The 12,123-nt window shown below is 55.5% G+C and overlaps 1 protein-coding gene across 1 annotated transcript; it reads left to right on the top strand.

Annotated features, from left to right (window-relative positions):
• Positions 1–233: 233 nt before the first annotated feature.
• On the top strand, positions 234–11,407 carry ZFP41 (ZFP41 zinc finger protein). Its single transcript, XM_025394273.1, has 3 exons — positions 234–591; positions 780–2,394; positions 10,404–11,407. The coding sequence occupies exon 2, from the start codon at positions 937–939 to the stop codon at positions 1,531–1,533; it is 597 nt and encodes a 198-aa protein (XP_025250058.1). The 5' UTR covers positions 234–591; positions 780–936; the 3' UTR covers positions 1,534–2,394; positions 10,404–11,407.
• The last annotated feature ends 716 nt before the right edge of the window (positions 11,408–12,123 follow it).

A 12,123-nucleotide genomic window follows, 5' to 3' on the forward strand; every position in this document is an offset into this window, starting at 1 on the left:
TTGTTGAGATAGGAAATCTGTAGTCAGTTTATGTGTTACCTGCACTCGTAGGGGAGCGGAGGGAAGACCACGAACCTCCTCTTGACTTAACAAAGAGAATTCGAGGTATTTATGTGTTGAGATATGTCACTTACGACATGCATCTCAGCTCCACTTTCTACCTAGGCGCAACCCTGGCCCAATAACTAATACAAAGGGTACGGAATATTATTTCTTAGAATATGACTGGGCATGGTGGCGCACACCTGTAGTCCCAGCTACTCAGGAAGCTGAGGTGGGAAGGATGTGACATGAGGGGGTCTGCTGGCTGCTGTGGTCCATGGCAGGGGGGCAGCCCTGGTTTCATGAGCTCAGAACCCAGCCCTGGGGGTTGGAAGCATCCTCCACTGGGCATGTGTGGGCCCTGCAGCCTGTAGCTCCAAAGCATGGTGACTGGTCCCAAGCCCAGTGTGGTGGAGACGGAGATTAGGGCAGGAACCAGGGGGATTCATGGGTGGAGGAGGGAAGTCGCAGGGCAGTTGATGGGCACATCAGATCCTGCGGACATGGTGTGCAGACCCCGAACCCTGGCAGAGGAGCAAGGATTCTTTGGTGAGCAATTGATCCCTTCACCAAGACAAGGAAAGGCTGGGAGAGTGAGTCAGGTGGAGCTCCGGGGAGATCAGCAATTCCGTTTGAGACACTTGTGGGAGAACACATAGGAAGGGAGGGGCCGCACCCAAACCCCACAGCCCCTGAAAGGCGAACCTTTAATCTGAGGTTCATGTTCTTCTCCCCAGCACCAAGAGGATGGTGGCCCTTGGCCTCCTGGTACAGAGCATCAGTCCCGCGCTGGGAGTGTGGAGAGATGTGTGGGAAGCAAGCCGTTCTTGAGGAAGTGGGGCCCACAGAGAAGTCAGCAGCCCCTTAGCCCTCACGCTTCCAAGGAACAGAACGATGGAGAAGCCTGCAGGCAGAAAAAAGAAGACGCCGACCCCGAGGGAGGAAGCAGGTGTGCAGAAGGGCATACTCAGAGAGGAGAAGGCGTCCGGGGACAGAAAGCCACCCGAGAGGCCCACTGTGCCCAGGAAACCCCGCACAGAGCCCCGCCTGAGTCCTGAAGACGAAGAGCACATCTTTGATGCCTTCGACGCTTCATTTAAAGATGACTTTGAGGGGGTTCCCGTGTTCATTCCTTTTCAGAGGAAGAAACCCTATGAGTGCAGTGAGTGTGGGCGGATGTTTAAGCACAAGACAGACCACATTCGCCATCAGAGGGTCCACACGGGAGAGAAGCCCTTCCAGTGTGTGCAGTGCGGGAAAGCCTTCCGGCACAGCTCCGACGTCACCAAACACCAGAGGACTCACACAGGAGAGAAGCCCTTCAAATGCGGGGAGTGCGGGAAAGCCTTTAACTGCGGCTCCAATCTCCTGAAACATCAGAAGACGCACACCGGGGAGAAGCCCTACGAATGCACGGACTGTGGGAAAGCCTTTGCCTACAGCTCCTGTCTCATCCGCCATCGGAAACGCCACCCTCGGAAGAAGCCCTGAGCTGGGGCCGTCTGTGGACTCAGGCCCTACAGTGCGAGCCTCGCCGGCTGCCTGCTCCGTGGCTCCCTCGTGTTCAGCGTCTGGTGGGGGCACAGGGCCATGTGCACTGTGTTCCGTGCCCTGGGGACCCCCGGAAAATCAGCCCGGTCAGATGTGGGAACGTACAAACGAGCGAGTGACCTTTCCACTGCAGAGAATCTCTTTGGATCAAGACACTGCAGTAATGTAGAAGCCACCAGAGGCTCCTTGCAGCCACAGACCATTTTCCAAGTTCTTTGATGGCTCACGGGGCTCAGCACCAGAGAGCAGGATGTGTTCACTGCCATCCGTGGGATGGGTTTGGGTCACCTCAGAGCACCCAGCGGGAGAGGCTCCTGGTGTGGCGGGCGGCCGAGCACTTCCCGCTGCCACCTGCCTGTGATGTCCTCTCTGCTTAAGCCTTTCATCTGCCGCTGAACGCCCCAGTCTGGACACTCTGCTCTCTGGGTCCCCGAGCTCTGCAGCGAGCCCCAGGACCACTCGTTCCTTCCCGGCCTCTGTGCGCAAACTGTGCTTGGTTCTCTGGCTTCTCTCCTCCTGCTGGAGCGCCAGTCCCTGAGCTCAGACCCCGTCCCTGGAACTGGGCCACACCCCGCGCCCTCTTGGCCCAGCCTTGCTCCCAGAGAGGCGGCCTGACTTACCTGGATGGACTCGGGACAAAGGTTCCTCAGGACCTTGGACACCACCACCTGCTGAGCTTCCTGCCCCAGCCACGTGGTGGGGCCCCTGGGGTGCCCTCAGCAGCGTCAGTCCAGCCTGCATCTGCCCCTTGGCCTTCCGACGTTGGTGGGCCCCAGCCCCACGGAGCAGCCCAGTATTCAGGTTAGTTCCATTTCTTCATGCCCGTACCAGTGCTGTCCCACCCCATGGCAGGTCCACAGGCCTCTGCCACCTTTGTGTCCATCCAGGAGCACTGTGGGCAGGACCCTGTGCTCTCTAGGGACTGGTTTATAAGAGGGTAGAAAGTGACTTTGTCAACCAGGAGGTAGTATGGATTTTATTGGGAAACGTTGGCGCCTCTGTTGTCAGCTGTTTAGACATGAGACACTGATCATGGCCCTAGTCTTTGGGGATTCTGTCCTGGAAGGAGGGTCCCGATTCGAGCTGGAGACAGCCTTGGCCTTGTCCATTGAGCAGTCTCAGAAACGGAGTGGGGGGCACTGCCTGGATAATGGAGAGCAGTCACGTCTGGGTGGAAACGTTTACTGGGTTAACACGTTCTTCCTGCCGCAGTCTTTCTGAGGGCTGAAATATTCCTGCCTGTCTGTGTAGGCCCCATACCAGCTTGGCCACCGTGGGGTCACTTGGAAAGAGAGCCTCTTGGCAGGCCTCCCCTCCCACTAGAAGGATGCTTCGATCCCTGCACTCAGACGTGTTGGAAGCACATTCCACATCAAAGTGGGTCTCTTCTCCCAGCTGCTTCCGCTGCTGGCCTGGCCAGAGGAGCCTGTTCCATGGCAGGGAGTCCTGAGTGCCGCCACTTGTAGTATCGTGAGGAGGTTGCCCGGCTCCCGGCCTCTCTCATGCCCACTGCCCGTGGGCTGCACTGACAGATGCATCTCCTCACTTCCCCACAGAAATAGAAATAGCCTAGAACTAACCACACAGTCACCCACACTAGCTTTGCCTCTGGCCTGGTTAACGTTCTATATAGCAGGTCTGAGAGCCCAGCCCGTCACCTGCTCGCACTGGGTCCTGACCTGCAGGGCAGCATCTCCCAGATGGCTGCAGGGCTCTCTGAGGTCGGGTGACACTCAGTGCGTGAGCTGGCTGTGGACCCAGGCTGGTCTACCCAGAAGGCCCCACCACCACCACGCCCCCATGGCATTGCTGGTGTGGCTGTGCTCGCCTGCGGGCCCTGCCTTGTTTGGGTTGAGGCTGTGTTGGCCTCATCAGACGTGTTGCCTGGGGGGGGTTCTGCTCTCGGGACCGCACTGGAGGGGTCTCCCTGGGCACAGGTGAGCAGGTGACTCACCAGAGAGGAGCCGTGGCACCTGTGGCCTCCTGATGGTCCTGCCACCGCGGTCGCTGCTGGAAGCATGGCCTTCGTGGCTTCTCAGTGGCCCATGGTCCCAGTGGGGGTAGGTAGGTGGCAAGTCCCGTGGTGCTGTGTACCTGCCTCGGTGATGACTGTGTCTCACACTGTTGGGTGTGTGCTGGGGAGGCCAGTCTTCCCGTGGGGCTCCCTGGGGCTGTGGTCAGCCCACTGCTGTCAGCAAGGGGGTGAGGGGGTGAGGGAGCGAGGGGCGGGCAGCTTCGGCCTCACCTAGATAGACTGCCCCTGGATGCCGCCGGCAGACCACGGCCAGTGTTGACCCCCACAGGGCAGAACATCTTGGTGGGCCCCCTGCCCCGGATCTCCTTATGCAGCCGTTCCGGGTATGTCCCTGAGGCTGGACGGCCTCAGCCAAGCTATCACCAGGAGAGGAAGACTTGCACTCCCAGAAATGGACATCTCAGGAGGTGAAATTGTTCAGAAGTAGCCATCAGAGCACATGCGACGTGTGGTCCTGGATCGGAAGAGTTGCTTTGAAGGACTTGCTGGGATGTTTGGCTGACCTGGAGTGTAGACTCCAGGCACAGTCAACTGTAGGCACAGCCGGCACCAGCGCCGCAGGGACAGGGCAGTCCTCACTGACGCCCTCCTACTGCAGACGCACACCAAGGCTCTCAGCCGCAGAGCGTGACGCCTGCAGTTCACGCCAATGGTGTGTGCACGTCACTGGAGAGTGACAGGAGACTGGCTCAATGTCAGTCATGGGGAATCTAGAACACAGGTTGGCAAACTTTTCCGATGAAGGGTCAGACAGGAAGTATTCTTGGCACTGCAGCTGTACGGCCTATGCCTTAGCACCCACAGGGGACCACAGAAGGTTGGGGACCACTGCTTGAAACAACTAGCTCTCCCATGAAGAGCAGGTCCCCACCCTGCTGTGTAGGGCAACAGCAGCTGTCAGTGGCATACGAATGAACGAGCACGGCTGTGCCAAGAAAACTTTATTTACAGGCTGGGCACGGTGGCTCACGCCTGTAATCGCACCACTTTGGGAGGCTGAGGCGGGCGGATCATGAGGTCAGAAGATCGAGACCATCCTGGCTAACACGGTGAAACCCTGTCTCTACTGAAAATACAAACAATTAGTCGGGTACGGTGGTGGGCGCCTGTAGTCCCAGCTACTTGGGAGGCTGAGGCAGGAGAATGGTGTGAACCTGGGAGGCGAAGCTGGCAGTGAGCCAAGATCACACCACTGCACTCCAGCCTGGGCGACAGAGCGAGACTCCGTCTCAAAAAAAAAAAAACACTTTATTTACCAACATAGGAGGTGGGCTGGATGTGCCTGTGGGCCATTGCTTGCTAATCCTGTCCTAGGTGAAGGGTGCATTAGAGCTCCTGGTGTAGTTTGGACGTCTGTCCCCTCCAGATCTTATGTGGAAATGTGATCCCCAGTGCTGGAAGGAGGCCTGGCGGGAGGTACTGGGGTCATGGGGGCAGATCCCTCGGGAATGGCTTGGTGCCCTCCTCACAGTAATGAGTGAGTTCTCACTTCGTAGGTTCACGGGAGAGCTAGTTGTTTAAAGCAGTGGTCCGCAACCTTCCTGGCACATGGGACCAGTTTTTCCATGGACAGGGAGTGGTGTGGATGGTTTCAGGATGAAACTGTCCCACCTCAGATCATCAGGCATTTGATTCTCATGAGGAGCACGCAACCTAGATCCCTCGCACGCAGTTCACAGTGGGGTTCGCGGTCCAGTGAGAATCTCATGCCACCGCTGATCTCACAGGAGGCGGAGCTCAGACGGTAACGCTCGCTCGCCTGCCGCCCACCTCCTGCTGTGTGGTCCGTTTCTAACAGGCCATGGACCCATCTTGAGGTTGGGGACTCCTGGATTAAAGAGCCTGGCGCCTTCTCCTGTCTCTCTTGATCCCTCCCTGCAGCCTCACCAGAAGCCAAGCAGATAGCTACACAGCCCGCAGAACCGCGAGCCAAGTCAACCCCTTTATAAAAACTTACCCAGCCTTGGGTATTCTTTTATAGTAACACAAAATGAACTAACACAACTCCCAATCCTGGCACAGTTTCTCTGTGTCTTAGCGTTCTTCAGAATTAGCTATTGGCAGGGAAGAGATGGCGCCAGAAGTCAGGAACTCGGACACAAGAAAGAAACCAGGGGGCGGGCAGGGAGCTGCTCAGGGCAGGCATCCTCTGCTGTCTGTCAGGATGTGCCAGGGAGGGTGGTGAGTGTGGACACAGCTGTCTAGGACGGCCCGGGAGACTGGCACGCATGCCCTGGTGGTGTCTGCATTAGGTTTGATTTTACTTACGATAATATGATCATTGCTTTTCCCTGTTACTGACAGTGGGAGGCGTTACCTTTTTTTTTTTTTTGAGACAGAGTCTCATTCTGTCGTCAGGCTGGAGTGCAGTGGCATGATCTCAGCTCACTAACGCCTCCACCTCCTGCGGTCAAGTGATTCCCCTGCTTCAGCGTCCTGAGTAGCTGGAACTATAGGCATGCTCCACCACGCCCGGCGAATTTTTGTATTTTTAGTCGGGACGGGGTTTCACCATGTTGGCCAGAAAGGAAGTGTTACTTTTAATGCCTGCACAATGACCAGTTGAATCGAAAAGGCACAGGTGACTTATGCACTTCCCAACATGGGTATGTGGGCTGTTTCCAAACTAGGTTATTATGAATAATGCCACAATAAATATCTTTTCTATATTTAGGGCCAATAAGACGGACCCCCAGATGTGGAATGACGTCTCAACAAATGCCGGCCCCGGGTCATGCCCACAGAGACACCTGCAGCAGTGCACAGATGGCAGGACCACCTCGGCCTCTGTAGGAGCGGGCAGGTGGGTTCCTGATCCTAAACTCACACTTTAATCCAACATCTTTGATTTCTAGCATGGAGGTAGGTGGTCAAGAGCATAGCTCTCAAGTCAGAGGCTGTGGACTTGACCTCTCACTCTGGAACTCTGGGACCTCTGCCTCAGTTTTCCCAGGTGTGAAATGGCAATGCTGACAGTGCTTACCCCACAGGGTTGCCAAGAACCAGAGCCTTAATACGTGACGTCGTAAGCACAGTGCTGGATCCTACTGTGTGGCCATGTCAGCTCGCCCCATGTTTGGTGTTAGTGGGATCAGAGCTCGCCCCGCGTGCTGGTGTTAGTGGGATCACGGCTTGCCCTGCATGCTGGTGTTAGTAGGATCAGAGCTAGCTCCACGTCTGGTGTTAGTGAGATGAGGGCTCGCCCTGCGTGCTGCTATTCTTAGTGAGATCAGGGCTCGCCCCACGTTTGGTGTTAGTGAGATCAGAGCTCGCCCCACGTGCTGGTGTTAGTGGGATCGGGGCTCGCCCCGCGTGCTGGTGTTAGTGGGATCAGGGCTCGCCCCGCGTGCTGGTGTTAATGGGATCAGGGCTCGCCTCGCGTGCTGGTGTTAGTGGGATCAGAGCTTGCCCCGCGTGCTGGTGTTAGTGAGATGAGGGCTCGCCCCGCGTGCTGGTGTTAGTGGGATCAGAGCTCGCCCCGCGTGCTGGTGTTAGTGGGATCAGGGCTTGCCCCGCATGCTGGTTTTCTTAGCGAGATCAGATATTGGTTCACACACGTAATGGGGGCCGTGCAAGCTGATGGCCTTGGATACCTCTCCAAGGAAAAGATGAGAGAGCTGGCGTCAACAAAATCAGCATGGAAAACAACAAGAAAAGATACATTTTTTGGGCCCGATGCGGTGACTCACACCTGTAATCCCAGTGCTTTGGGAGGCCGAGGCAGGAGGATCACTTGAGGCCAGGAGTTCAAGACCTGCTTGGGTGACAGAGCAAGACCCTGTCTCAGAAATAAAAGATACATCTTTTAAATCCACTTGGAAACTTTTTTTAACGTTTATTGTTATGAGAAAAATCGCACAACCAAACCAAAACCAATCTGCCATCTTTTTTGCCCCCATCATTTGGCACAGACAGATGAACTCATGACGTCACCGCAAGACCAAGAACTGAAGCCAGAGGCTGTCTAGGCTGACCTCTGCTTTGGTGTCTTGTGTAAATGAAGCTCATATTCCAAGAAGAGAAAACCTACATGACCCAGGTCAAAGAAAAACATAATGAAAGTTAAAAGACACTTAAAACTCAATGATCAATACAACTTAACAGAGCACCTGGGGGCAGCAGAATCCAAGGGCAGTGTCCAACCCTGTGTGCCTCTGTTGCTGTTAGGAGAGGAGCTGGAAGTCAGGAGGGAAGCACCCAGTGTGACAGTTAGAAAAACAAAGGCCCAGGCCGTGTGCAGTGGCTCATGCCTGTAATCCCAGCACTTTGGGAGGCCAAGGCAGGCGGATCACCTGAGGACAGGAGTTCAAGACAAGCCATGGGTAACATGGTGAAACCCCGTTTCTACTGAAAATACAAAAAAAAATTAGCCAGGTGTGGTGGCGCGCCTGTATTCATAGCTACTTGGGAGGCTGAGGCAGGAGAATTGCTTGAACCCGGGAGGCGGAGGTCGCAGTGAGCCAAGAGGGCGCCATTGCACTCCAGCTTGGGCAACAAGAGCGAAACTCTGTCTCAAAAAGATAAATAAGTAAAGCCACTTATTAATACAACTAATGGAAAGAGACACCACTGAGAGGACAAAAGAGCTAAGAGTTGGTTCTTTGAAAGGACTATTAAAATTGACATTCTCTGGCAAAATGACTAAGAAAAAAGGAGCAAATCAACCATTCGGAATGAGAAGAGAAGGCAGTGCAGCCACATCTGACGCTGAAAAAGTGAGAAAAGTCCGTGCTGACAAAAAACTCCACCGAAACGGCGCGACCGTCAGGAGGAAAGTCACGCGGCAGCCCAGCTCGAGGAGACACGCACACAGCGTCCGTGGCCGTGACAGAGATTGTGTGGATGATTCTCAGTCTTGCCAAAGAACGCCAAGTCCAGGTGCTTTGCACGTGACTTCAAGAAACAGCTCCAGTTTTACCCAGACTCGGAGACAGACAGGAAACACACCCTGTGTTATTTTCTGAAGCGAGTATAATCTGGATATCAAAATTACAGTTCAGTGTCACTCATACACATATACATGAAAAAAGGTACTAAGCACTTGCAGGCCAGGCGCGGTGGCTCATACCTGTCATCCCAGCACACTGGGAGGCCAAGGTGGGAGGATCGATTGAGCTCAGGAGTTTGAGACAGCCTGGGCGACATAGTGAGATTTTATTTCTAATAAAAATTAAAAATTAAGTGTGGTGGCATGCGCCTATGGTCCCATATGCTCGGGAGGCTGAGGCAGGAGGATCAGTTGAGCCTGGGAGGTTGACGCCTCAGTGAACTGTGATTGCACCACTGCATTCTGTTCTGCAGATGTGAGCAGGAGCGATGGGCGCCTCTTCCAGGCCTGGCCTCCTGAAATCTTCCCTGTGACCATCCACTGTCCTCCCTTCCTGTGACTGAAAGAGAAGGACTCAGCGATGGCAGAGCCACACACCAAGGGAAGGAGCCATGTCCCGGAGTCGCCCTCGGGGGAGCCTCAAGACCCTGTTGTGATGTGAGCAAGAAGGGGAGGCCTCCCGAGTGAGACGCCGAGATTCGGAGGTTCTTCATTATCCCAGCCACCGTTACTTACCCTGACCACTGTAGCAACAAATGACAAACATTCAGAATATGTGTAGCAGTCATAGGAACCAGGATTTTTAAAGACAAATATCTAAGTAGAAAAATGGCCTAAAACAGGAGCTTAAGACCAGCCTGAATAATGCAGTGAGACTCCATCTCTAGAAAAAAGAAAAGTGGGCAAAAGTCACAGAAGAAAAAAACATCCATGGCTCATAAATACCTGAAAACATGCTCAATCTCATTAAAAATCAGGGCACACAAGTTAAAACAACAAAGAGATGCAAGTTTGTGCCCCACAGCGTGGTCAAGACGGCCAGGTCTGATTCTGATCCTTGCACGGAACGGGCGGGAGTCGTCATCTGCTGCTGTGGCACTGGGCGGCAGCACAGTCTGGAGAGCAGCCTGGCTTTTTCTGGCAAAGGCGAAGATGTGCGTTTCTGCTGCCCCAGGAGCCACTGTTTACTTCCCCGTGAGAAACGTGTGTGCGCGCAGCCAGAGACGACAACATTCACGGCGTGCACTGTCAGGAAAGCCGGAAAGAACCCAATGCCTGTCGGTAGCGAAGCGGGTAAATCATGGTCTGTTGGTCAAGGGAAGCTGTTGGCGCAGTGACTGCACAGCCAGCCGGGACCACGTCAGCACCTGTGCGTGTCAGACCCAACGCTGAGCAGAGAATGTAAGGCACAGAAGACACACGGTTCTGTTTTAACTACCGCGAAGTTCAAAACCAAGCAAAACTGAACAGTGTGTTATCTGGGGACACGTGGTCGAACTGCAGAGAAAAGCAAAAGCATGGTTCACAGGGAACTCAGGAGGGAGGGGCAGGCACAGGGCATGGGCCCCTGGGTGGCATCTCGCTCTGAAACCAGATGGAGGGTGAGTGGGCATTTGCTCTAGCACGGTTTAAAGGATCATGTCATGTACACTCAGCTTACACATCTGACACCCTCCCAGCTTCCCTAATGTTTTTAGAAAACAGGAAGCACTTCCTCATGAACCTGGTGCCATCCAGCCCTGGGGTGCACGGGTTAACACCCACTTCCACACCCCCCACTGATCTCAAGGCCCCCCGCCCCCAACCCTGGCCTCCATCGCCCGCAGGTGCCTGTTTCCACTCAACCCAAGCCGTTCTCTTGCTTTCATAGTGTGGTCTTTACCAACAGAGGAGCCAGGTATAACCGCACTTCCTATGTACTCAGAAGGTATTTCTCGTCCTTTTCAGGCTGGTAGAGCAGATCACCCCCAAAGCAGGAAGTTCCAGATCAGATATGCATAAGAAGCAACCTCAAAACTAACAAAAAGATTCGCACACTCCTCAGTTCAGAGGAGGAGCGGAGATTGAGCAAAGGAGAAGAAAAGCGCTCGGAAGAGAAGAAAGGAGCCTCGGTGTGCGGCAGGCACGTGCAGGGAAGCAGCCTCTGAAATGCCTAGAAATAGCTCCCAGGCGTTCACTTGGCTCCCAAACATCTTCAGAGGTCAAAACCATCACAGTGGGCAACTTTCCACCAGTGACCCCAGTGTTCCCTGTCCTCAGCCCACTGCAGAGCCATCCTAGTGGGGCACTGGGCGCAGGGCACGGGCTCCTGACTCCAGTGAGGCCACCCTGGAGGGAGTCCCAGGAATCAGCCTAATGTTCAGAACCTTCCTGGCATCTCAGAAGTGTAGTGGGGGAGACGTGAGGACCCTTCAGCCAAGTGTCAGCGTTCTCATTGCAGGAGAACATCAAAGCCGCAACCCAGAAACTTCTCAGGAGCATGGCGCACCCACACCAGCCCCGGGCTCCACCTGGACAGCACCTCCTGGGCCACCCTGACCAGCAGACATCATCCTCCCAGCCTCTCTTGGCCACCCTGACCAGCGGGCACCACCCTCCCAGCCTCACGCAGCCACCCTGACCAGCAGGCACCATCCTTTCAGACTTGCTCGGCCACCCAGACCAGAGAGTGGCCCTGACCAGCAGGCACCATCCTCCCAACCCCACTCACCTGCCGTGACCAGCAGGCACCATCCTCCCAGCTTCACTTGGCCAGCCGAGCTCTATGGGCCTCAGAGTGCAGAGTACCTCAAATGTTGTGACTTTGCTCGGCTGCAGGGACGTGCCATGGAGTGTCCCTTGTGCGAGCATTTTGTGAGCTATGCCAGCATCTGTCCCCACAGGCTGCATCCCTGAGCCATTTCTCAGGAGAGCAGGAAGTGAGCAGGGGGAGGGGCGCTGCCAGCCAGCCCTCCTCATCTGGGCCTCTGTTTCCTCTTCGACACGGGGAAGCAGGGAGGGGCCGATCAGCGACTGAGGCTCGTTGGCTCTGGTGGGGTCCACCTGCGTTTCTGGAGAGCCCATGGACCCCGGACTGTACCCAGACTTCATTCCCAGTGACCTCTCCTATTGGTCCCCATTTGGGGCACTGAGATGTGACCGTTTCTTTCCTGTGAATGAGCTTACATCAAAACATGCTGCAGAGGAAGATAGGCCTTAGGGACAGCGTCCTGCGCCTCTGCACCAGGAGAAAAGCCGTGTCCCCAAGGGAGACTCAGAGCTGAGGTGGTGGTGGGCAGGGCTCCTGTGGAGCTGGGGCAGGGCAGGGTGTCTCTGAGGCCAGTGAGGAACAGCTGAGCCCAGGGATGCGGGAAGGATGGGGTACACTCTGGGATGGGGCCGGCAGGGAGCCTCGTGCTTACAGAGCCTGGTGTTGGCACTCTCCTGGTTTCCTCTGCAAACGCAGCCACATGGTCAGGGAGCCCGGGCCGAGCAGACGGCCCCCACCTTGACAGAATCCCAGGGTCGTGCGTGGCAGTGGGAGCGACCTCACAGCCAAGACTGGGTCTAACACTGCTGTCCCGCAGTCACCCCTGCAGGCGGCTCAGGGCAGGGCTCTGGCCTGATGGGGGTTCCTGGACATGCCTCTGAGCTGGCAGCCCCTACCCACACCCCTGCACCCCTGCAC

This window comes from Theropithecus gelada, chromosome 8 (assembly GCF_003255815.1).
Source record: "Theropithecus gelada isolate Dixy chromosome 8, Tgel_1.0, whole genome shotgun sequence".
Lineage (NCBI taxonomy): Eukaryota > Metazoa > Chordata > Mammalia > Primates > Cercopithecidae > Theropithecus > Theropithecus gelada.

What these genes read in the sequence shown, in the direction of transcription:
- ZFP41 (XM_025394273.1), top strand. Translation starts at nt 937, where the DNA reads ATGGAGAAGCCTGCAGGCAGAAAAAAGAAGACGCCGACCCCGAGGGAG.